General features: G+C 41.5%; 1 protein-coding gene across 1 annotated transcript; it reads left to right on the plus strand.

The window, feature by feature from the left end:
• The first annotated feature begins 8,431 nt into the window (after positions 1-8,431).
• dap (death-associated protein) lies at positions 8,432-25,204 on the plus strand. The gene is made up of 4 exons (XM_069151528.1): positions 8,432-8,639; positions 11,166-11,262; positions 18,099-18,141; positions 23,242-25,204. Exons 1-4 carry the CDS (start codon positions 8,585-8,587, stop codon positions 23,359-23,361), a joined length of 315 nt encoding a protein of 104 aa, XP_069007629.1. The 5' UTR covers positions 8,432-8,584; the 3' UTR covers positions 23,362-25,204.
• The last annotated feature ends 1,829 nt before the right edge of the window (positions 25,205-27,033 follow it).

The following is a 27,033-nucleotide window of genomic DNA, read 5'->3' on the forward strand; positions in this document are numbered from 1 at the left end:
GGGCCCATGCAAACACCAGCCTCAATTATCATGTAATTGACAGTGGACAGACATCAAAGATGCAGGAATGGAAATTCTTGTAAATTGTGTTTTTATAATAGTTTTATCCCCTTTTTATGTTGCCAATACACCTTTGATCCCATTCACCCAGATATCCATTTGGATTGAACTGAACTTGAAGCATATAAAATGACTGAGGCTGAGCCGGAGGTAGCAGTATTTTACAATCCATTGGAATTCATGTCTCCCCACTCCCCCTTCTTTGCTGCTGGCTGGGTTAGGCCAATGAAATGTAGTGGTGGATAATAACTCCATTGCGTTGATGATTAGCCTTCACAATCGAGGCAAGCCTCCTCTGTATGAGCATCATCCCATAGTGGAAGGCTGGAGTAACTTAATGTGGCATGAAAATAGCTCCTCAATTTCCCTACGCACAGTCTCGAAACTGCCCTGTTCCACCCTGCAGGTGCCTGCAGCCATCACTGTTTTACTCCCTCTCCCAGCATTTTCTCCCTATACTCTCAGAGCATTTCTGCCCATTCAGTCGTGACACACCTCAAGCTCAGAGGTGTGTGTATGTGTGTCTACACATGCTTGCATGTCAGCGGAGAACCAGGGAAATCATGAGTTGGAGGGTTAGACAGAAAGTAAGATGTAAGGGGAAACGGAGGGGATGGACAGAAACGTAGTGGGGAGCAGGTGGAGGGTCTGTGATTTATACTTTGAGGAGTTAAGTATGAAATCAATTTGTGTTTAAGGAGAAGTGAGGCTACACAGAGCCACTGTGTGCCACAGATAAACCTTGACAAATTAATGTTCTCATCTGAGAGGGAAGGAAAAAGGATGGGTGGAGTCTCAAGGACACACAGGGTGATAGGATGGACATTGGACAAGAAGACGGAAAGGGAGAAAAAGAAGGGCAGAGAATAAATGTTGAAGGAGATTTTGGAAATAATACATAAAGTAACTTCCATAATACCGTAGCAACAATGTGAGTAGTGGCAGCAGTGCCACTTTCTTTTTGAGTTATGAAAAATAAAAAATACATTCGGCTGAGAGCAGTAGGTCAAATGTGGCAGCAACAGCTGGCAGCTCAAATAAGTCCCGAGGCTAAGGGTCAAATCATATGCCAGCTTAATGTTTTTATTTAACTTGTTATAACTTAAGAAGTTTCTGCAAGCAGCATAAACCCTGAGGAACCTTCTGGTCTATAGAACATGAATGGACACATCAAAACAAAATAATACTCAAATACAGAGAAACGTTTTACTTTGAAACCATTTGATATTTACTGAAGTCCATTATCCCCTCCTTTATGTCTCTTTTTGTCTCTACCAACTCTTGAGAGAAGTATCTGTCTCTTCACCTGCTAAATGCTCCGCTGTGTTTCACTTGGTAGTTGCCAACTTTGTCTGGTGTCTTTTGCTGATTTTCAAGAAAGGGAGGTGAGGAGCAAGAGAGAGCCAAAACAGTAAAGCTGCAAGCTGAAAAACCAAAACAGTAAACAGTGAAGATGCTGTTCAGCTCTGTGTAGCTCAGACGAACTGCAGAGTGAGCTGATAATCTCTACACGTAACCCTTTTCACCGAATACATTTTCATAGTTATTTTAAGTATATGCTGCTCTAGAATAACCAGTTTAGGCGGTGGCTTTCTAACATTGTTCTTTGTTAGAGGAGTTTGCTCGTTACAGCTCATTTCATTGCAACATCCAAGCTTTAAACTGCAGAGTTCATACGTTACATTGCAGCCAACAGCCTGACCTGTGAAAATATCTGGAGTTCAACATTGTTTAGATTTGACTTCCAACTAAAGTGGAAAAGCACTTACAAAAAGTTATCTGCAAATAACCTATTGTATGCTGGATTATATGTCAAACAAATATGGATTGTGGTGGATATTTTACTGGTTAATAGTGTTTTATTTGTTATGTAGTCACGGCTGAATAGCTGCATCAGTGGTAAAGAGGAGGATGGAGTGCAATTATGGAGGCAGGGTTACACAGGCTTAGGATGAGTACAGTACAGGAGAGGAGAAGGCAGAAAAACAGGCAGACACACAAGGCTGAAAAGCAGTTTTCTAAATCCCCACTTATTTGAATCAACTACGTGTGCCTCTCATTTTTCATTTCCCCTGCTGTCATAAAGTCTGCAGCAACAGAAATAAAACATGTCAGGAAGCCTCCCTACAGCGACATGGTCACTTCTGTTTGACATGGGTGTTACCATGGTTTATTTACACCTGTGGGAAATGGCGGTGCTTCAATTTGATCTTTGCCAATAATTCTTTTGCAGGGCACTTGTGCTGAACAAGTGCTGATTAACAGAGCTGAAGATAGCCACAGAAAATCAGTCGTGATTGAAAACATTTAATAAAATTTCTGAACAAAACATCACAGTTCAGCTAAAAAAAAGATCATTTGATAATGATTTGGTTTTTATTACCTCCATCACAGAGGCTATGTTTTTGGTGCGGTTTGTGGGTTTGTCTGAAATTTTTTTTTAAAATACCTCCTGATTTTCATGAAACTTGGTGAAAAGGTGAAGCATGGGTCAAGGAAAAATCGATAAAACTTTGGAGCGTCTCCAAATCAGCCGCAGATCCACCAATTATTTTTCACTTTAATAAACATTGTAAGATAGAACATTTGGCCTGCTACATGCCATACATCTTACAATCCAGTAGATGGCAGTGAAGTTCAAAAGCAACAAAACATGAGAAATACAATGATTTATTATCACAGTCACTGACTGAAGATCACAATCCACATTCATGGGTACCAGTAATCCTTTAGGATACACCTAAACTTGCTTAAACTTACAGTTGCTGTGGAGAACTCGAGGACAGTGGTTTCTTAGGCGATAATAAAGTCTAAAAATGTGCTTAACCTTGCAAGCACAGTGGCTATGTAGAAACAAGTTCTCCTTTAAATCTAAATAGAAGTCCCGAAGACAATTTGTTAAAATTACACAAAAGTAAGAGTCTGCAGGCATGCTAGCAGCTTTTTTTGAAGCTCTCTAAGCACAGCATTGCTTTGAGCAAAATGCCAACATCAGCGGTCTAACATGCTCACGCATAAATTGTTGATGTTTAGCAGAATTAAAGTTTACAATGGTCACGAGCTTAATTTCCCATGTTAGCATGCTAACATTTGTTAATTAGCACGAAATACAAAGCTGAGCCTGACAGAAATGCCTTTCGTTTTACACATAGTTGGTCATTTAAATAAATATTGAACTAAGTACAAATACAAATTTGATCTGACGATGACACGAGATGAAAACTTGGATGCCAGAGTAATTACAATTCATCCAGAGAAGGAAATTAATTTGTGTATCTAATTGTCTGATATGATATGATATGATATGATATGATATGATATGATATGATATGATATGATATGATATGATATGATATGATATGGGTGGATATTTTCCACTCAAATGTCTCATTTGCCATCAAATGAAATGTATCCTGGGTACATCCAGTATTGAGGCAACCGACTTTTGTGAGAAAAACAGATTTACTGTTTCCTAACTAAACCTGAACTCAGCTCTGCTTGGGAGGAGATCAAGAGCTAAGGGAGGAAAGCTATGGTGTTCAATAAAGCATCACAGTAGTGCCAATCAATCTGCATGTTGCACTTTTTATTCTCCCTTTCCTTTTCTCACTTTTCACCATGTATCAATTTGACTGTGATTGACATGGACACATGAAACTTAATGTATGCTCATATGGATGGTTCCCTGTCACACACACACACACACACACACACACACACACACACACACACACACACACACACACACACACACACACACACGCGCACGCACACAACCAACCCACAACCCTCAACCCACCATAAGGCACCATAAGTCAGGTATTGAATAGTCAATGCTGCAGAGGAGAGCTGAAGCCTTGGTTATTCATGTGATAGTGCTGCTGCAGAGGACCCAGATGGCTCCCACAGAGCTGCATCAGTGTGTGCATGTAAGAAAGATAGAGACGGAGAATATGTACAGTGCATCCAGAGAGTATTCACAGCGCTTCACTTGTTCCACATTTTGTTATGTTACAGCCTTATTCCAAAATGGATTAAATTCATTTTTTTCCCTCAACATTCTACACACAATACCCCATAATGACAAAGTGAAAAAAGTTTGTTTAAAATAAAGAAAGAAAATATAACACGTACATAAGTATTCACAGCCTTTGCTCAATACTTTGCTGAAGCACCTTTGGCAGCAATTACAGCCTCAAGTCTTTTTGAGTATGATGCTACAAGCTTGGCAAACCTTTTCTTGGGCAGTTTCTCCCATTCTTCTTTGCAGGACCTCTCAAGCTCCATCATGTTGGATGGGTAGCGTCGGTGCACAGCCATTTTCAGATCTCTCCAGAGATGTTCAATCAGGTTCAAGTCTGGGCTCTGGCTGGGCCTCTCAAAGACATTCACAGAGTTGTCCCGAAGCCACTCCTTTGTTATCTTGGCTGTGTTCTTATGGTCGTTGTCCTGTTGGAAGATGAACCTTCGCCCCAGTCTGAGGTCCAGAGCGCTCTGGAGAAGGTTTTCATCAAGGATGTCTCTGTACATTGCTGCATTCATATTTCCCTCCATCCTGACTAGTCTCCCAGTTCCTGCCGCTGAAAAACATCCCCACAGCATGATGCTGCCACCACCATGCTTCACATGCTTTTTAATAGATTTACAAAAATTTAAAAAAAAACTTTTTTCATGTTATCATTATGGGGTATTGTGTGTAGAATTTAGAGGGGAAAATTAATTTAATCTATTTTGGAATAAGGCTGTAACATAACAAAATGTGGAAAAACTGAAGCGCTGTGAATACTTTCTGGATGTACTGTATGTCAGAGACATGAATGCATGTGTGCGAGATCAAGTGTGTGTGTGTGTGAGTGTGTGTGTGTGTGTGTGTGTGTGTGTGTGTGTGTGTGTGTGTGAGTGTGAGTGTGTGTGTGTACACCTGTCACTTTGAACAAATTCACTCACCTGTGACGTCCTCATTCTGTCTCCCTGTAAGCCGTCACTGAGAGTGTTCCTCTCAAAGGCCCTGGCAACACACACAGACAGACACACACACACACACACACACACTCTCTCACACACACAGTCATATCAGCCATGGGCAGGTGTTGAGATCACTGACTTCTGAAGAGGATTTCACCTATGGCAGTTTGAATGTGTGCCATGTATTTTCACCCGGAGTAATGAATGCTCTCCCTTGCTCTCAGTCTTGTGTGCGTGTCGGTGTGTGCGTGAGGGTGTGTGTGTGCGTCAGAGAGAAAAACGTGAGAACAGAGCTGAAAGTAGGGTGGAGGGTGAGTGTCGCAAAAGTGTGCGAGGGAGGGAAAATGAGCTGGATGTGGAGCTATCTGTTTGCCTTCTGCTTCAGAGTCGTGCAGTTTCTATCGGTGACTCTTCCGTTTTTCTGGGACATCACAGGCTGAGTTTTGCTGGAGTGACAGTGATGATGAATCCTGCAGGACACAAACTCCCATGTACATGCTTCTCTAATGTAGTAAAGCTGCATTCTTCCATCTGGTGGCCACATATGTACATACACTCATGTATTAATGGGGGTGTGCAATGACATGCAGAAACACATGTACTGGAATAAATATGACATTAAGAAATTGTAATCAACTGTACTTCTGATACCTTTGATACTGTACCAAATTTTGTCATCTCTAATCCACAATTTGCTTTGAACATGAATTCATTTTGTAAAATGATAACACAATGTGTTCATGTCCCTCAAAGCTGTTAAAAGTAGCACTGAATAATCACCCAACCTCAATTGCACTCAGAGTTAAAACCGGTTTAGTGCATCAAAGGTGTTACTCGTCATCAAGAAAAATACCTGTCCTGTAAAAATGTTTGTAAAACGTTGGGTGTAGCTCTGGAGGAACTTTTTCTGAAGACTAAATAAATAAACTTTGATGATGTCAACGTGATACCATCATTGTTGTCTCAGCTGACTTGAAAAATATACCAGGTATGGAGGGTCTCATGAAAGCTGCATCTAAATTGCATTAAGGAAAATCTCAGATCTTGATCTATATAAAGATTAAATATCTCCAATGTCTCAGCCTCAGTTGCTTTAAGTTTCACCATTATCTTTTTTTTTAGCTTAATAAATCATTCCAACTTCATGAAGGTACATTAAAACATTATAGTGTCCCTTTAAATTGTGATTTCATATCATCTCATCATTGCTTCTCGCTCGCCCTCTCCCTTGTAAAAATAATCACTGGAACTGAATTCAAAAGAAAATTGTGTATTTTTTAAATCCCGTCCATTGTGTTTCAGGACACTACTCTCTTGTGCACATTAGAGTTTTTGCGAAGTGCGAAGAAACTTTTTATTGACAGTTTATGTATTTGAAAAAAGTATCAAAGGTATAAAGAGCATCACTTTCATCATAGATTAAGTTGCAAATCAAACACTTTCTTTCCTTGATCCTAATTCGGCAGATGAAATTGATATGCTCAGGCCAAATTTAGTTTATATACAAGGGTGACGATGCTTCAGAGACAGGTGTGGAGCCACAGGAGGAGTTTAATGTCAGTACAATTAGGAAAAATAGAGCACCTCCCTCTCTGCAAGAAATCCTCCTCTAGGCTGCTGTTGTCAGTAAGAATGACATCTAAATCAACTTGCCATGTTAAATAAGAGTCCAAACATTTTAATCACACATCATAATTCATCTATCTATCAGCAGACTGCTTCTCGACCTGCGAGTGAACTCCTGGCCTTTTGATTGGCTGTCAACACCCTCCTCGGAGACTCATATCCTGGCAACAGATTCTTTCACTTTGAGGAGAAGTGTGATGCTGACCACCTCTCCACTGCCAAAACCCATTGCTCATTAACGATGTGTGTGTGTGTGTGTGTGTGTGTGTGTGTGTGTGTGTGTGTGTGTGTGTGTGTGTGTGTGTGTGTGTGTGTGTGTGTGTGTGTGTGTTTAAGTGTGTGAGTAGTAAAACTTGTGGGTGTGGCGTGATATTAGTTGCCACCCAAAATAACAAACAGGTCTTGTAGATTATGTTATTTATCTGTATTCTTTTTTTCTTTTTTTTCATGTTATGTATTTCAGTGAATAATTCAAAGTGGTTTGAGTAAAGAGTGCAGCTGCCACTTCACACAGCAATTATGCCATTACAGAGTTGACGATTGGCCTGCCTGCATCACAGTGACCAAACACACACACACACACACACACACACATACACACACACACACACACACACACACACACACACACACACACACACACAGTTCTCATGTGTCCTAATATGCAGTGTAAATCTATACACTTTCATCAGACTCCCCAGACATTCCACATAATGCCCATTGAATTGTTCAAACTACTTTAAATTTGAACTTTTATACTCTAAATGTGTAAACAGCTGTAAATGAATAGCTGGTCCACCAAAGACACACACATTGCACCTTACATTGATGCGTTTGCAGTTTAGATTTGTGACTACAATGGTGGATGAATGTAATCAGAGGCAGATGCATAACTTGCTAAATTTCTATTTAATTTTCTAGTCTTTTCTCCGTTATACCTTAACACTTGGTTTGCCTGCAAGTCTGAGCTCTGCCCACACAGTCATGGCAGCCAATTAATAAACAAATGTTGGCTTGTGGTGTGAAAACAGAAAGTAGGCGGTCACACACACCTCGTGCAATTTTCTTTTTCTCTGTTGGATCGTCTCTTTTGCTTTTTATTGCTGCTACTGCTGTTGGTTCGGAACGACAGTGTGCATATTGGTGAGAGATGGAAACAGGCTGCTTCATCAGACAAGATCACTGCTTAATAAATGTCTCTGTTTCAGAGGCTGTGTAGGTGGATGGCTACTACAGACAGTATTTTGTGTATCTCAGTTTTTGTAGTGTGCGCTTTTAATGGTATTTAAATCATTTCTGAAGTGTAAGGTAGTAATGTTTACTTCCAAGATTTACATTCACATCAAAAAATAAGTAAAAAATGTGCTCATGAGCTCAATTAGATTGATCATTTTGGTCAGAAAGACCTTCACTTCCTGTTACAGTGCAGTATTTATTTTAGTACTCTTAAGTTTCTTTACATTTTCCTTTCTCAAAATTTCTTACAAGGAATTGACTGAGATAATTCAGATACATATTGGAATAGATAAACACATAAAAAGTCACTAATAATAATAGCCTAAAAGTAATAATAAGAATAACAATGATAATAATAATAATATTTCAAGTCTATTGATACGCTTTTAAATATTTAAAATATTGTGTATACTGCTTTATTGCAATTTTTTAATGAAAAACATGACTACAATTTCATCGAAATATTGCTCACGGATTCAGATTGGACGTTACACGAAAATCTGTACGACTGACGTCACGCGCTCTTTACGGTTCCACGTGACGTCATCACGCAACGTTCCCAAACAATGCTAAGGAAAAAGCCACGTTGACGGTCCAGACTGAAGTGTAGTCCACAATTTAAGGCAGGATAAAGCAGGAATTAGTTTGTCAGACTGTCCGGGTTCCTTCTCGCCGCAGACTCCGCATCAGAGCAGCCATGTCGTCACCGCCGAAGGAAAAGATCGAAACCAAAGGCGGACATCTGCCTGCAGGTAAAGCTCCCTGTGCCGCTGTGTTGTTTTTGAGAGCTTCTCATAAACCTGAGGGCCTTTGTTTCTGCAGTGTCTCAAATCCAAAAAGTCACATGATGATGATGATTACTTATGCACTCGTTAAACGGGCAGCTGCCAGCGCTTGTAACCTTTCTCAGCGATCCAGATTGCAGCTAATATAATGTGCCATATTTCTCAGCTTTGCACATTTCCTCACTTCCTGATTGGCGTGAGATCTTGCAACGTCACGAGACCTGGTTATAATGCAGCGATTGGTAATGATCGCAGTCCGACGTCAAGGTTTTAGTACAGTATTGCTGTTCATGGCTGCTGGATTGTGTGGTGACGTGGAGCTCGCAGGCTCCAGTCTTGTGGAGGCTGAAGCAAGAACAGATCAAGTGTACGTGGACATGAGGAGAGAGGAGTGCGGCAGGGCACTGGGCCACAGTAGCTGCACAACTGTGAGATAAGAAGTGCCCCTCGAACCCCTCAGCGCATGCAGGCTGCAGCGTGTCAGTTTTTTAACACGCATGCAGTTATGTACAGTGGGGCAAAAAAGTATTTAGTCAGCCACCAATTGTGCAAGTTCTCCCACTTAAAAAGATGAGAGACAGAATGGGGGAAAGAATCCAGGAAATCACACTGTAGGATTTTTAATGAATTAATTGGTAAATTCCTCCGTAAAATAAGTATTTGGTCACCTACAAACAAGCAAGATTTCTGGCTCTCACAGACCTGTAACTTCTTCTTTAAGAGGCTCCTCTGTCCTCCACTCGTTACCTGTATTAATGGCACCTGTTTGAACTTGTTATCAGTATAAAAGACACCTGTCCACAACCTCAAACAGTCACACTCCAAACTCCGCTATGGCCAAGACCAAAGAGCTGTCAAAGGACACCAGAAACAAAATTGTAGACCTGCACCAGGCTGGGAAGACTGAATCTGCAATAGGTAAGCAGCTTGGTGTGAAGAAATCAACTGTGGGAGCAATTATCAGAAAATGGAAGACATACAAGACCACTGATAATCTCCCTCGATCTGGGGCTCCACGCAAGATCTCACCCCGTGGGGCCAAAATGATCACAAGAACGGTGAACAAAAATCCCAGAACCACACGGGGGGATCTGGTGAATGACCTGCAGAGAGCTGGGACCAAAGTAACAAAGGCTACCATCAGTAACACACTACACCGCCAGGGACTCAAATCCTGCAGTGCCAGACATGTCCCCCTGCTTAAGCCAGTACATGTCCAGGCCCGTCTGAAGTTTGCTAGAGAGCATTTGGATGATCCAGAAGAGGATTGGGAGAATGTCATATGGTCAGATGAAACCAAAATAGAACTTTTTGGTAAAAACTCAACTCGTCGTGTTTGGAGGAGAAAGAATGCCGAGTTGCATCCAAAGAACACCGTACCTACTGTGAAGCATGGGGGTGGAAACATCATGCTTTGGGGCTGTTTTTCTGCAAGGGGACCAGGACGACTGATCCGTGTAAAGGAAAGAATGAATGGGGCCATGTATCGTGAGATTTTGAGTGAAAACCTCCTTCCATCAGCAAGGGCATTGAAGATGAAACATGGCTGGGTCTTTCAGCATGACAATGATCCCAAACACACCGCCCGGGCAACGAAGGAGTGGCTTCGTAAGAAGCATTTCAAGGTCCTGGAGTGGCCGAGCCAGTCTCCAGATCTCAACCCCATAGAAAATCTGTGGAGGGAGTTGAAAGTCCGTGTTGCCCAGCGACAGCCCCAAAACATCACTGCTCTAGAGGAGATCTGCATGGAGGAATGGGCCAAAATACCAGCAACAGTGTGTGAAAAGCTTCTGAAGACTTACAGAAAACGTTTGACCTCTGTCATTGCCAACAAAGGGTATATAACAAAGTATTGAGATGAACTTTTGTTATTGACCAAATACTTATTTTCCACCATAATTTGCAAATATATTCTTTAAAAATCAGACAATGTGATTTTCAGGAATTTTTTTTTCTCATTTTGTCTCATAGTTTAGGTATACCTATGATGAAAATTACAGGCGTCTCTCATCTTTTTAAGTGGGAGAACTTGCACAATTGGTGGCTGACTAAATACTTTTTTGCCCCACTGCAGGTGTGTCCACCTTTAGGGAGCCTTGACGTGCTTCTTTTTGTGAACAGCCCTCAGCAGTGAAGTCAGAGGTCAAGGTCAGAACAGCACAGCTGCCAGGATAGCTGTTTGCCTGCATTTTCATTTTAACCTCTTTCAAACAACCCATTGTAAAAAAAAATCAACAATATGATTATGTCCAAATTAAGAAAATGTAGAGGTCCTAAAGTGACATGCTGGTTCAAGTCCCAAACGTTTACATTGACAGTAAAGTAAGAAGTATTTTACCATACTCTCCGAACACAAGGATTTAGTTTTCCACCAATTTTAAATGCATGTTTTGGCTGGTCATGTGTTAGGTCTTGAACAATTGTCCTCATTGATCTGGTATTCACTGTGTGTGTGTGTGTGTGTGTGTGTGTGTGTGTGTGTGTGTGTTGCAGTGAAGGCAGGAGGTATGAGGATAGTGCAGAAGCACCAGGCAGCTGCTGCCCCGGAACCACCGCAGAAAGAGGAGGACGAGGAGTACATCAGCAGCAGGTAACACACACACACACACACACACACACACACACACACACACCGCCAAAGGGTTATTGATTGCCTATTGCCTTGTGGAGATGGGCCCAGGGGGCTAAAGGGTCCTCTGCTTCAGGAAGGTCAATGAAATGACTATAAAGAGGTGCAAAACAACCTTGAAAAAACTTTAAACAACTACAAAGAGACATAAATGACTGCAAGGAGACGCAGTACGATTGCACTATAATGCATAAAGACCACCAATAAAGACAAAATAAGTCACCAAACGACTACAACTAGACATAAAACAACTGCACAGAGACGCAACACATCCACAAAGAGAAACAAAGACATGAATTCACTTTGATTGATAATCCGATTGTGCAACATACAACTATGGTGATTTGTAAGTTGGTAATCACAAACACTCGCCCATCCGAGCACTTTCGCAGCTTGTACTTTTCTATAAGTCCACACTGTAGGCAGTTTTGCGGTCGACTTTTTTTTTTTGCGTACGGTTGCTACCTAATTTAGCAAACAATATAATTACTGTATAATTACAGCATTAACGTGAACAGTTCATTCAGCAGTCGCTGTTGTTTGCTGTAAACAGCGTTGGTGTGCATGTCTTACATCACGCCGGCTCTTTTTCCGCGCGACAATAATTGTTCTATTTCCAAATTAGCGTGTTGGGCTTTTGTTGCTTGAATGCATTGTTTGTTCTGCGATGGAGGTGGTGCAAGTTGCTTATTTTCAATGTAATTTTATGCGTTTGTGTGGTTTGTGTGTGTGTGTGTGTGTGTGTGTGTGTGTCTCTCTCCGCCCTCATATGGCTGCTCAATATTCATGAGAACCCGTCAGCTATGTGCATATCGGTACAGGTGGCATATTCACACCGCATATCAGTTTGTGTGTGTGTGTGTGTGTGTGTGTGTGTGTGTGTGTGTGTTAATGAGAGGTGATAAATGGGGAGTGACAAACAATACACAGTAGCGAGCAAAGTTCAAGAACATTGCCAACTGTCAGGAAATTTTCAGTGCATGTACTTCACACACGCAACCATACATGCACACACTAAATTATATCCTGCATGTTCTTCATCTACCGCGCTCGTCGTTCGAGTGTATTTCTGTAAATCAGAGCAGGTATGGTATCAAGCCTGTCAGTGGCAATAAATCATTCCATTTTGTTCCCCGTTCCTTTGTGCCAAGATGAGTGGTAGTAATAGAGTCAACATTAAAGAGAAAAGTGAGGTCAAGTAGATAAGAGAGGCCCTAAAACAACATGCAGGCTTGTCTTCTTCGTTGACGCTGTGTTTCAGAGAGAGAGAACTGCCGCTCATGTTGGCAGACAGAGATCAGGGTGGACCCACCGTGCCAGCCCTTAAGATATGTTCTTCCTTATTTTATGTTTTACAGGATATGGAGTCATACATTACATTCTGAGAACTAACTTGAGGCTGTGACAGTTATTAGTCAATCTCACAATTTTATTTTCCTAGCAATGACTCTATTGTTGAATGTCTAAATCTGGCAAAAAAAAAAAAAAAAAAATGGCCATGACAAGTTCCAAGAGTCCATGGGTGATGTGTTTGAATGAGATGTTTTATTTGATAAGCAATTCAAAACCCAAATATATTCAGTTAAAAATGATGTAATACATATAAATATACTTATACAATGTTAGAGAAAGGTTTAATGTTTGATTTTGTACTATTTGAGAAAAGGATTTTTGTAATGTCATTTACAGATAAATGTAAATGCTTTCACTCAAATGTAATAGGCTGCAGTCGGGGAGTGTCTGGTATTTTTTTCCCCAAAAAAAGAAACAACTGAAGCAACTAATCAGTCATTAACATAGTTGCCCATTCATTTTTGGTTCATCGAGCAGTTAATGAATTGACCAATTGTCTCAGCTGTAAATAAAATAAACACTTGATTATTTACCTGATGTTCAAACGAAGTAGCAGTCTTCAGTGCAGTACAAAGGGGAAAACCTTGATGATTCTGCATTCAGAAAAGGGAGAAATAACTCCCTTCTGTTTGGATGATGTTCCTGCACTTGTCGCCTTATTAAAGACATGATGGATGTGTTTTCATTTACACGGGTAGAAATACCTGTGCCTCTTTTTCCTGATGTGTAAACTGGCTCGCCAGGAGTCATCCGGGTTTAATCGTTGCTTTCGTGTTCACGCCGCTTCGTTTCTTTCAACCTTCTGAGCTTGCAGTCCAAGAAGAGAAATAATTTCCTGCGCTGTGTAAATAAATTCGATAAATAGTACATTTTAATCACGGAGGAGAACCATCTTGAATCTGCCTCAAGCTTGATTAACTCCTCTTGGCTTTGCTGTGTAAATGAATGCAGGTTCACCTTCCCCCTGTGAAATGTTTATCTTTAACCGAAAATTACCTGTCAGCGCGTCCAAAAAGAGAGTCTGAGTAACGGCACGCCATCAGTAAATACAGTCCGTGAAACTCTCCTTCTCGCACAAGCTCCGTCTGTCCCTCTCCGTGTCACGCTGATGGACGTCTAGCAGGTGGCTACCGGGTAAATTTCGCATTAGTGGCAGCCAGTGAAGCGTTGTAGTCAGGGGAACACCTGCCGTACCCAATCTAGCCGAGATGGACAGATGGGGCAACGAGAGAGAGAGAGAGAGAGAGAGAGAGAAAGATAGGTGGCTGGGATTATGGCGATGGGAGAGGATTATTACGGTATGGCAAGCGAGGGATGCCGTGGCCAATATGAAGACATGAAACAGGACAGGTACGGGGTGGAGCAGGGAGATACAGGCAGGCAAGCGAGGCAAACTGTGGGCCGTGTCGAGGCCTCGAGGTGAATCTGGTTCTCATAAATCTGCAGAACACTCAAGTGAAGTGCGTCTTCATCCGTGTGAAAATGTGATGTTGCAGCAGGAGAAGAGAGATACGAGTTTAATAGATTAAGGTGATTTCATCACCACTTAACGTGTCGCGCGCTTGCAATATGTTGGATTATGTTACAGTGTGAAGCACATGTACACAGGTGTGTGTGTGTGTGTGTGTGTGTGTGTGTGTGTGTGTGTGTGTGTGTGTGTGTGTGGGAAAAGTGTCCTGCTCTCTGTGTGTGTGTGTGTGTGTGTGTGTGTGCGTGTGTTTATGAACTGCTCGTACATCTTTTTGTAAGAGAAGAAGAGAATTCACGAAAGAAGAGAATTTTGTAAGAGAATCTCCGCTAAATGTGCAAAAGCTACGTGGAGAGTGATCGTAGGCTTTGTGTCAGTTGCACTGTTACCTCTCTCCCGCATATTTGGGTGAGAGGTGGATATGTTCCAGAGGCTTAGAAAAAGAAAGAAAACGGGTGTTGCTGCGTGGACGCTCGACTAAATCGCTGCACACATACACTGTACGTAGGAACTGTGGCGCAGTAAGCTGACAGCTCGTGCTGAAAAGTTGAGAGGCGAGGGGGAGGAGGGAAGACGGGCAACAGGCATCAGTTTCTATGGCAACCACCACCTCGCCCACAGCAACAAACTTCCTGCTCTGCTGAAGCAAGAGAGAGCTGGGCGGGGTGGTGGGAGCAGTGGCTTTAAAGCTAAACACAGAAACGAAAGCGCCACGCAAACGGATGAATGCACATTTCACCATTTGAATTATTAGTTAATATTTTTCATTATGTATCTTCCTCCCTCCCTTTTTCCCTAATTCTCCTCCTTTCCCGTAACTCTTCCCGGCTCCTGGCACAAAGCAGCTCCTTTCCAGGATCCCGTGCAGCTCTCTACTGCCCCCTGCAGGCTCCCTCTGCCTCTAAACACGGCCTCTCTCCTCCAAGACACACACAAAACCACAGTAGAGATCTCTGCCCCTTTTTCACTGTATCTCTTTCCTTTTCACCACACAGATAGAATAGATGTAAAAGTGGTGTCAGTAGCATAATCTGAAGGCTAATGCTTTTGTGCTCTATCTCGATCGAGGTTTACAGAAAGGCAATTTTTCTAATCCATGATTAAAATGTCTTAATCTGAGTGTCTGTTGTCTGTCTATCAAGTGTGACTAAAGCCTGTCATTCTCATCTGTCTGCCGGGACGTGTCGAGCCAGCCAGGTGAAAAGCTTACGCTCTCCTTTCGCGTTTTGTCCGACTTACAACAACTTTTCTTTTCTTTCTTTTTTTTTTTTTTTTTTTTGTTGTACTTTCTAAGGAGTCGAGCGCTCCTCTCTCTGACAGGCTGCTTAAACCCCTCACTCCTGCCTGTCTGTCTAGACATTTCTTATCTAGCTACCCTCGGCCTCTCGGGCCTTAATATCCAATCCCAGTAACGAGGTAAAGCTTGATGCTAACATGCTTTAAGTGCACGTACCAACTTCTCCCGTCATCTTTGCCGTTGCTTTTTTTTTAACATTCTCACCCTTTGCAGTCCGTATTTAATATTTCAGGACTGTGCCACAGTTTGCACACTGGAGGCAGCCATTCAGGAGAATAGAGACCTGTGACAACCCAGCATGAGGTACATAGCAGCCTGTGCTCTCACAGTGTGTGAATATGTATCCAACCGAGCATATTCAACCCTTGTATGTTGCACGGCACTGAGGCTTCAATTGAAATTGAAACTATCTTCGTTGTTTTTTTTTTGTTTTTTTTTAATATATCTTTTACCTTGTTCATTTCCAACTCAATTTCATTGTATTTTTTACAGTGACAGTAAACTGCCTTATGTCCGTATGAGGCAGCCACGGCAGATACTGGATGGTGACACGGTGTATTAAAGCATAAATGAGGAAGATCAAGTTTATACAAAGATATTTTACCGACAAATACACTTTCTGCATTTGTTCTTCAAAAGAAACGGCTCAACTTGTCTGTTTTCATCCAACACAGGGCAGCATCTGCTGAGTGCCAGCTTACAGTCACCATCCGTCCGTCTCCCGCTCTCCTGTCCGCTCAACAGGTCTGCAGCACTGTCCATGGTGCTGGAAGAGCGCAGCGCAATTGTGAAATACCAGTATAGTTTCACGGTTTTCATTCCCTTGCGAATCTGCCATTGCTTTTTATTAATTTTATTTGATGGGATTGTTTTACGGTATTCTCAGATAATACACAAAGCTAGTGCTATTTACTGCAGAAAAAAAGTATTGCAGAGAAAAGCAGGGCTTCTTTTCATTGCAAAGCAAAAATGGCATTGTTTTGAGTTTTTAATTCAGGGAATTGTTTGGATTACTTTGATGTTAAACTTTCCATGATGCTGAAAGTAAAGATAAAGTATTTAAATTGAAGTTTAAAAATATATCACTGATGCAAACCAACTTAAATCCTCACCATTTTAGTTTTCTCTTTGATGTTTTTAGTGGGGAGTAGGTCCCCATATTATCTCTTGAAACGGGCCCCCAGGTGCTTAAAGCTGGTGAGGCATGACATCATGCCATTTTTCAGTTCACCATCATAAAAACAGATATTTTAATGCTGCCCTTTAGTTGACCCGATCTACAAAATCTCCTGCTAGCTTTTTCCATGTTTTTTTTTTCATGTGCTATTGGCTGACTTTTTTTTCTCTATTTGTTTCGCAAAATGTTGAAAACAAAATGTTCCAGCCAATCTCCCAGCGAACAGAGCATTGATTTAAATGAGGGACACTTGTGATGCTAATATGCCATGTTTTAGTTAATTGAATTGCTAATAGAGAACCTCTCAACCCCACATTTTGAGAAGTGGCTAGCCAGGAATAATCATTGAAATTCGACATTAATTTAATAGCAATGTGTAAATATTCTCATTAAGATAAGTAGCAGACGGCTACTGAGAGCCAAGATGTTGATTACAGAGACCGAGGTTAGACAGATGTGATGAAAATCCACAACTGTTAATTCACATTTGATTAAAAAGTTTTGCATGGATCATAAAATATTATCAAGTAAGTAGCAGATGCTTCAACTGTTATGAAATCCCAAATGTTTTGATTCAGACTGCTGAGATTGCAGTCTGTGTGGGGAACTTTCCATCTTTTTGACATATTTAGGCTGATAATGAGGTAAGCTATAAGTTGGACATGCTTGCTACTATAGCTAATGTCTTTGAGTGGAGTTTTGAAGGTGGCTAACACAACTGTACTCTTGCCGGGGGCGACGATGCCGTAAAATTAGACGGCCCTCGTTTCTCATGTCAAGGTCGATACTTACCTCAGGTTCCGCATTCCTCCTCCTCATCTTTTTCTCTGCCTCCATCCCTTCCCTTGCCTCTCTGTCTGAGTGAGTGCTCACCTCCCTCCCTCCTTCATCCTCTTTTACTCTCCTCCAACACTCTGTTATTATATAGGTATTTGGCTGCGCTGCCCCCTCACCTCCTCCTCCATCAGTCCTGACCAGCCTTTACCCCTCGTCTCTTTTCTGTCCTCCCTGTCCGCACCTCTTTTTCCCCTCCTTCCTTAATCTTTTCCTTCATCATCATCCTTCTCTTTAACTCTCTTTTGCTCACATAGCTGGAGTTTTCTCCCGCCTCCCTCCCCCTCGCTTCTCATCCAGAAGCTGTGAGCCCCAGTGTTTGACCAGAATGAATGGGAGCTATTTAAGCTGCTGGCAGGTCCATCCAGTGCGCGTGTTGTGCGTGTTGTGCATGTTGTGTGTGCGTGCGAGTGTGCACATGCACTGCCAGAGAGTGAGACTGTGGGTGTGATGTGTTTTGACAACTCGGGATATTCGTGTTTTCGCACAGTGTCACTGCAGGAATTTGACGTTGCCAGGTAGGTAAAAATGTGTCAATGTTGACAGAAACTATATGCGGAAAGCTGCTGACACGCACACTGGACACACACACTAAACTGTACGAGTCCCAAAAAACATTTGTATATTTAAAATTCTCTCTTTTTCTCTCTGTTTTCCTTTTTTTTTAGTCCACCAAAGGCCCCCGTGATTGTGTCTGGAGTGATTACAAAGGTAAGACACACACACACACACACACACACACACACACACACACACACACACACACACACACAGACCACCAGTCGTGTTGAAATAAGCATTATAAGGCGGTTCATATCTGGGACAGGAGCTCTGTAGGGAGCGATTGAGGCTCAGTGCTCATGAAAACAAGAGAGTAATGGGAGAAAAAGCAGGGGCAGAAAACGGAGAGAATATCGATGACAGATGGAGGAGGAAAAAAAGGAGATAAAGTGAAGAAGGGCTGCGATCACTTGTCAGTTATTTGTAATTCTGGTAACACCCGATGATGTGATGAACCACCACATTTTGCAAAAATGAATTAAAATCCATGCCTCTGTGACAGGCTCAATGAAAACTGAACATCGCAAGCTTCACGTAAGCCAGAAACTCATTTTATTGCAATATGTTGGATTATGTTATAGTGTGAATGTACACACTGGGTGTGTGTGGGAAAAGTGTCCGACTCCCTGGATGGCTTTGTTCCCTGCTGTGTGTGTGTGTGTGTGTGTGTGTGTGTCAAAGCAGGCAGATTGTTTGCGGAAGATTGCAGTGATATCAGAAGGTGACAGGCATCCTATTTATCCCCGATCCTCTGGCCTTCCCATTCGCCTCCCCTATCACTGCCATCAAACCCTGAAGGTAGCAGTGCACAAAGCCTCAGAAAAGCCTTTTAGGAGCTAAGTGAAACACTTCAGTGTGGGTATGTGTGTGGAGTTTGTTGCCTGCTGGGATTTTTTTTAAATTAAAAAATGAGACATCTCCCGGCTATGTAACTTCAATTTTCCCTCAATGGCAGAATGTGACTCTGAATTGCTTTTTCCGAATAAAAATGATTAAACCTGAGGTAGTGAAGGTGGGCATCTGAAGAAAGACTGGTTGTAGAAGAAACTGTGAAGTAAAAGAACTACAGTTAGTGCAGGTAGTAACCCAGCTTCTTCCTCATGACAACCCACCGTGATGTCACCTGATAGTTTGTGAACTGCCGTTTTGATAAGCCTTCAGTCTGGCATTTTGGCTGTCACCATGTTGTTTTTTGGGAGCCACAAATGACCGTATTTGGACAAAATAGTGAAGGGAGGGATACATTTGACTGAGAACGTGAGGACACGTGCCCCGCCCACCTATATGGGCAACCTGACTGCATCCCAGGCATGTCAACCGAACAAGGCATGGCCCCAAACATCCCTCTCCTTGAACATATCTTTTAATGAGAAACATCGAAGCTTTTTGGGAGGTCTATCCCAGTTTTTTCCGAGCCAGCTCCTCGTGGCCCTTAAAAAATTCTTAAATTTCATAGAAATAAATAAAATATCATTACATTTCTATTTTACAACTTTTTGACAATATATTTATTGAAACTTCAAGCTCACAATATTATATTTATGTAATCAATTCAACAAATTAGAGACCTAAACAGTGAAATGGTAAAATAAAATGAGGTAGGAAACATGCCTTGCAAACCCCCTGACTTCTTCAGTATTCACAGTGTAGTGCAGTAATACAGTTAATTTGTTGTAGTCCCTCCCATAGCTCTGCATCAGTAGGACAGAGGTAGTCGGGAGAGAAGCTTTGTGTTTCAGAGGAGAGAAGGCCAATTGGAGGTCAATTCAATCCACATCCCTCGCAGTTAGCTATGGAATTGGCTTTAAATGAAAGGAGCACACACACATTTACGCCGTAAATGTTTTGTGCCCACCTACACACACAAACACGCTGGAAAACTACAGCAGAGCTGCACATACACATACAGTACAAAAGCAACACACTTACAGAGAGGATTAGGGTCCAGCAAGGGGTGGGCGAGTAAAGTTCAGCGAGAGGCTCAGAGAGATTGTGTGTGTGTGTGTGTGTGTGTGTGTGTGTGTGTGTGTGTGTGTGTGTGTGTGTGTGTGTGTGTGTGTGTGTGTGTGTGTGTGTGTGTGTGTGTGTTTGTAGAGCATTGATTAAAGTAGTTATATAACTTCGTCCATGTGGACATCTGACGAACTGAGAATATGAGGCAACTATGTGTTGGGTTATTATATTTATGATGGAGTAGTAGCACCCACGTATGGTCACATCTGGACAGATGAGCCGACATCTACCAAACAAAGACTTAACTAAATACTCAATTCCAGCATTTCCGATGAAAGAATTAAAACGTTCAGTAATCCACTTAGTCATGCATACACTGATGTAATGTGTGTTTATCATACGCTTTTCATACTGTCTGTAAGCACTTGGTTCCCCCGCTTTAATCAAGCTCACCACCCACCCTCACCCCATGTAACTGTACAGTGTGGAAAACCTCCTTTTTCACTCCCGAGATATACGAGAGTTCACCTCTTTTACCTTGGGAAATTTCAGTGAGACACAAGGAAGCAATGCATATGAGGATGGCAGCAGGGGAGTAGGGAGGAAGGAAAAGAAAGCTGTCAGGTAAATATAGCAAAGAAAGGTTAACGACAGAAGAAGGAGGGAACCCGGTCATGACTGTCGCTGATTAAAATTCTGTGAATCATGAAATTCCTCCTTTGATCCGATTTAAAGCGAGGCTGTTTAGGGGCATTTTTCTTGGAATAATAGATTGAGGTTCCAGAGCAGATGAACAGGCACAGATGAGCGCTTCATGCTGTACTCTTCATGCACTGTGGGGATTTCCCTATTGATATTATGGCTATTAAAGGATGGATTTAAATACTACAAAGCACACAACAGACTGAATATTATTGTACGAGACTGATGTAGTTACAGTATAGACATATTGTTTGTATGAGCAACTATTTTCAGTATTCCTCTTATTTTGTCTGCAGTTGTGTCAGTGATGTTGTTGAGAGTTTTATTGGGAGAAACCTCAACATTTTCTAAACTGCCAAACAGAAAAATAGAGCAAGTAAGTCCAAAGATGTTTCCGGTGGTTCAGGATTTGAGCACACAGGTACAGTAAATGCCACAATGAAAACTCAAAAATATTTCGCACTGCTTTCAAATGTGTTCATACTTTATGTGCACAAGATGTTCCAACTGTGCTGCAGTGTTTGTGTTTGGGATGTTTTTTGGGGATAGTTATGTGTCTAAAAACTCAAAAGTGAAGAGGTGCCGGGTGACCGCTCGTCTGTTCACGTCGGCCACCGCGAATAAAGAACGCCATCAGAATAAAAGTGTTTTTTCAGTTCACTTAGGCCTATCTTTGATTGGCGTGCTGTTGTATTATACACCATGTTTCAGTTTTTACATGTCTTCTCATTTTGGATGACAAATGATGCATTCACAAAGGATGGATTCAGGCTTTCTGCGTGGGTCCTTGTGATTTAAATTTTGTCATCTGCCCCACAATAATTCTTGTAGTCCCCTCTGCAGATGTTCACATGCAGCCCAAAATATTGGACCGCACATACTGTACACCTTGCAAGCGTGCCATGTGTGCGTGCTCCTTTCATTTAAATACTGGTAAGAACTTTATTGTCTCTGGCCCACAAAATTACTAAAATCAGGTTGGACTTAGACCTTGCTAAGAATGAACAAGAATTTCTAATGCTGGACCCATTTCCTCTGCCTAACTTAAACCCTCCACCTGTTCACCAGAGCCTATCCCCAACACCTTTTTAAAGACTGTGTTTAGTTGTCTACAGGATGAGGTGCTGGCGATTGCTAATTACTCACTGCTGACTGGTATTTTCCCCACGCCACTGAAAACTACTGTTGTGAAACCACCTCGATCCTCTAGTATTAAACAATTTCAGGCCAATTTCAAATCTCTTTCCTAAGCAAAATTCTTGAGAAACTGGTATTTAAGCAGCTAAGTGAGTACCTAAATTCTACCTGTATATTTGAAAAGTTCCAGTCTAGCTTTCGTCATCACCATAGTGCTGAAACAGCACTAGTTAAAGTTGTAAATGACCTGAGAATGAACATGGATAGTCTATGTTGTCTCTCTTGGGGAATACTCGTTGGTTTACACTGTCATAACATATGGAGTTCCTCAAGGCGCCATCGTAGGACTTGTGTTGTACAGTCTCTATATGCGGCCTCTGGGAAATATTATCAGACAACATGGGATTTATTTTCATAGCTATGCCGATGATACTCAGCTGTATCTCTTTATCACCCAACGACATCACCCCTATCGACAAACTGGATCACTGCATTGATCACATCAACTTGTGGATGTTATAACAATTTTTACAGCTCTGAACAAAGACAAAACTGAGGGTTTTTGTCATTGGAGAAAAGGTTCAAAGGGAGACTGTGCTCCAGCTCAAAAATGACTTCCCAAAATGTCAAGCCTCTTGTAAAAAAATCTTGGTGGGCTTGTGGACCCAGACTTTAATTTTGAATCTCACATCAGCAATATCAGAAAAAATGCTTTTTATCATCTCAGAATTTTTTTTTAAAGTACAACCACACCTGTCAGGCAGATACTGAGAAACTTATACTTGCTTTTATTACCAGCAGGCCCCATTACTGTAATGCTCTCTTTTCTGGCCCACCTAAGAAAGCAATAAACAAGCTTCAGATCATTCAAAATGCAGCAGCATGAGTACTAACTAAGACCCATTGGAGAGCTCACATCTCACCTGTCCTGAATTCTCTTCACTGGCTGCCTGTTAGTTTTATAATCGATTTTAAGATCCTTTTATTAGTATTTAAATATCTCGATGGTATTGCACCAGATTACCTATTGGACATGCTTTTAATTTATGCTCCCTCTAGATCACTCATCCTGCCAGTAGAGCCGAGACATACCTTTTTAATTTAGCATTTACGTAATCTATTTTATATATATTTTATACTATTTTATATATCGCCTTCTTTGCCATGTCACTTATCTTAGGTCGCTTATGTATCTATGTTTCTCTTCTTTTATCTGTTCTGAAAATGTATGAATGTTTTATTGTGAAGTACTTTGTCTTGCAACTTTGCATAAAAGGTGCTACATAAATAAAGTTGACCTGCCTATAAATGGAACCGCCAATGCGGAGACTATGACTTTACTGTAGACTATTGAACTGATATATGGATTTTGAAGCTTAGGCGGCCAGGTTGAGTGTCTTAACTTGTCGTGCAGTTCATTCTTTTGCCTTTTCATACGATTGACTGTGTTTTGTTTAGGGTGACAAGGACTTCACCCCAGCAGCTGCCCAGGTGGCCCACCAGAAGCCCCAGCCTTCTCTCCCCAAGCTGTCCCACGTCCAGCACATCAACCAGCACATCCACCAGCCCCGCAAGTGAGCCAGGCAGCTCCAATGGCTATGCTAACTCCACCAGCCGGCCTTTCCAATGGAACACGCAGGATAAAGATGGTTCCCCACAGGCACAGATCTCCTCTAAATAATACGAGTAATTTTTGTTCGCATGTTGCGTAACATGTTTGAGAAATTTGTCAGCAACAGAGAAACTAATGTCAATAGAGCCATTGTAGAAGTCTTTGTACCCCTGCTGCTTTGGTGCTGCACGATTAGTTCTGCACTTTCAGGTCCTCGACTTAAGAGGTATTGTTCAGCAGCCGTATCGACATAGGGTGATACAATCAGGTGGAGAGTCTTCTAAAATGGTTCTCTTTCAAAGATAAAATATTAGAAGAGATACTGATCTCGGATCTGAGTCTGCTGGGGGAAGTCTCACCACAACCGGTCAATCAGCAATCCAACAATCAAACCAACGAACCAACCAGTCACCTCACAGTGATGAGCCCAGGCTCCAGCCTTCTACCTATGATCTTCACAGACCAAAACAACCAATCAACCAATCACAAGGTGGACACCAGTGTGACAAGCCAAAAAAGAAAAAAAGACCACAGAAAGCAGCATCTGAGAATTAGTTTGACGGGAGTGTATGACCGAGCTACAGCTACAGCACGGACAAGGGAAAGTAAAACTAACCAATCACTTAACAGCATTAACCAAACAGTAGCTCAAGTGTCGAGGTTGCAAGCATTCCAGTCCCAAATATCAACACTAGAAATGTCCATCAGAGAGAGAAATGTGGTGTTGGACTGGCCTCGAATTCATATTTGTAAATATATTCACCCCAGACAAGAAATTGCACATATTCTATATTATATATATATTATAAGTAAACAGCCAATCACAGCAACCTTATGATAGCCGTCATTACCCAAGCGCTTGATGGTGGTGCATGCAGGTGGTGTCATGACTCAAAATAGCAAGAAGTTAACACAACTTTTGGGCCAAAGTGAAAGCAACTCTGCTTTTGCCAGAGTTTCCTCCAATGTTTCCTCACTGTTCTTACCTTTATTTAACAGAGAGGTGTCTTTCCATTAATATTGTCTATCCTTCCCTGGCAGTGTTGACTGACTTTAATGCAAACCCGACCAGCAGTGCCTCATTGCTTTGATTTTTATCAGCCACTCAATGAAAAAGCTGCCAAAAATGTCTTGAGACCGAAAGAAAGCCACTAAAAAGGGAAGCAGCTGCAGGATGCTTTGTGTTTGTATTAACATTGACCTGAACATCACAAGGGACTTAATTATAAGTTGAACGTAGCATTGCGGAGAATCAGTTCAGGAAGTGGTTGGGCAATTAGCTGTCAGATGAAGGTAAAAATGTGAACACATATGGAGTACAATATGAGTGCAAAAACTGGTTTTACATTCCATACCAAGTCAGCCATGAGACGGCGTAACAGTGTAAATGTAAAATGCAATACATTTATGTCTTCGGCAACGGGACTGGTATATAAGCCACATGTCAGAAATCTATATGAACCCCCCAAATTCAGATTGTCTTTTTATTAGAAAATGGTACATATCAACCCAAACACACACACACACACACACACCACCCTTTTCCTTAATCACCCATCCCCTTATACTCAAGTGTCAACCACACTAATGTTCAGGTTTCCAAGAGAGAAATAAATAAATTTATCTTGCCAAGAAGGAATAATTTCTTGTGTTAATTTAAGTTGAAAAGTTTTATTTTTGTTTTTTCTCAGTTCTTTTTCTTGAGTAAATTGTTCAAACTGTAAAAAATCTTATAGTCATTACTGTAAGTGGACTTAGGTATTCGGTGTGGTTGTAGGAAATAAAGATATAGTCTTATCTTGAAAAACACCCTGTTTATTTGAATTGATTTATGGCTGACTGTGTGAAAAGCTCGTTTGAGGCATGTGCCACCTATGAAAGATTTTCATCTCATTACCAGAGAAGGTGAATGATGCGGTTATTATAGTTTGCGCTCTGCAAAAAAAAAGTTTGAACTGGTCTCGAGTTGATGGATTGCACCCTCACCTCGAGCATTTGAGCATCCCGTGGTGAATTAGCACCGCACTGAGGGATTAGGGCTCAGGTGGTGTTTTGAAATGGAACAGACGCATCTCTCCAAGTGCTGTCTGCTGTTTTCCCTTCAGCACACACGCAAACACATGCACAGTGTGCACCAGGTGTTAGTGCATGTAATCCATCTTTACACAAGCAACTGCAACCAGGTGTTCTGTCAGCTTCTGTTAGCCCAATAAAACCAGCCAGCGCTGGCTTAGTAGGTACGAGCCGCTGTCAGCAGGCTCAAACTCCCCATTAAAGCACACACAATCTCCTCGACTCTCCGTGCTTGTGTATATTTCTCTCAGACCTCTCATCCCCTGCCATGCCTTATTAGACTGGCAGGAAGAACACAATGAGAGTGAGAGGCTGCTAAAAATGTATTAGACTGCCTCCCCCCCTCAGGAATCTCTTGCTGGAGGAGCTCAAAGTTGAGGTGGTAAATTAGATCAAAATTTCTTCTTAAATACTCGGTTTTACAAAGAGACAACTTTAGATCACTGCTAGTTTAGCTAGTAAACATCAGCTTGACATCAGGTGAGCAAAAAGCATTGATGCTACAGAGATTGGCCATATATACTTTAGAAACTGCCTAGAAAAGTGCTTTAAAAACAGTTGGATTACATCAAATGTACCTGGTGAATTTAAACTATACTCTTAAATATCAATGTATAGGTTTAGTTTTTCCCCTGAGATCAACAATATACAAGAGCCCTTAAGTGGTATATTGCTTTCTATGTGGGTATGTTTATGAGGGATATCCTAAATGTCTTCTAGTAACCGTATGTCTGCAGCTAAAACAACATCATAAAAGCATATAAAGAGACCTACTAAATTCCATTTTGAGGCACATTAGCTTCAGCACCAAGTCGTTCTCATTTAGAAGCACTTAATGACATTATTCCTGAGTATACACCACCAGCTGTTGGCCATGTGGTCCTCCGGAACATTAAAACTGGCTTCAGCTAGTTCAGGCTGGTCATTTCTGCGAGGCACGCAAAAACCTTTTCACCAATGCTGGAGATTACTCTGTCAACTGGCAAGAGGGGGTGGAAAAGACATTTTAGTCAGTCAGGTCCTTTTTAGATTTGCTCATGGTTATTTTGATAAGAAAGCAGGGTTACAATGACCAAGTTATGGTGACATTTTGGCACCAGTTTCAACAAAACTCTTTTATTGCTTTTCCAACTGTTATTTTCCTCTTAGCTTTACACCATACGTACAGCAGTGACAGGATTTTATGTTAAACTAGCCCATTCTTTGTTATGTTACTATTGGAAATGTCTCGGGGAAAGTATAGAGTCGAACTTTTCATATCAAGTTTGGTCTTATCAAAACTCCTTGGAGAAGATTTTCTTTTGTGGGAGAGAGTTTTCCTCACGTTTTATTGTGAGTATATAGTGAGGTCACTGCACTCCAAGTTCATTTAGTTCACGCATTGTAGATATTTCTGATGCTGATTTAATTGAGACGTGATCATTTATTCATACTTTTCAGTTTTTCAGAATGGAATTCATTAAGAAGGACCTACTTTATCCCTGATTGCATCCCCAGTAAATTTTTAGGATAAGATGAAAAACTTGAAAAGAAATTGTAATTACATTGCTCTCAATGAGCAAAGG

This window comes from Embiotoca jacksoni, unplaced genomic scaffold, assembly GCF_022577435.1.
Source record: "Embiotoca jacksoni isolate LCO1_2020_lvr unplaced genomic scaffold, fEmbJac1.0.p SCAF_17, whole genome shotgun sequence".
NCBI classification, from domain to species: domain Eukaryota; kingdom Metazoa; phylum Chordata; class Actinopteri; family Embiotocidae; genus Embiotoca; species Embiotoca jacksoni.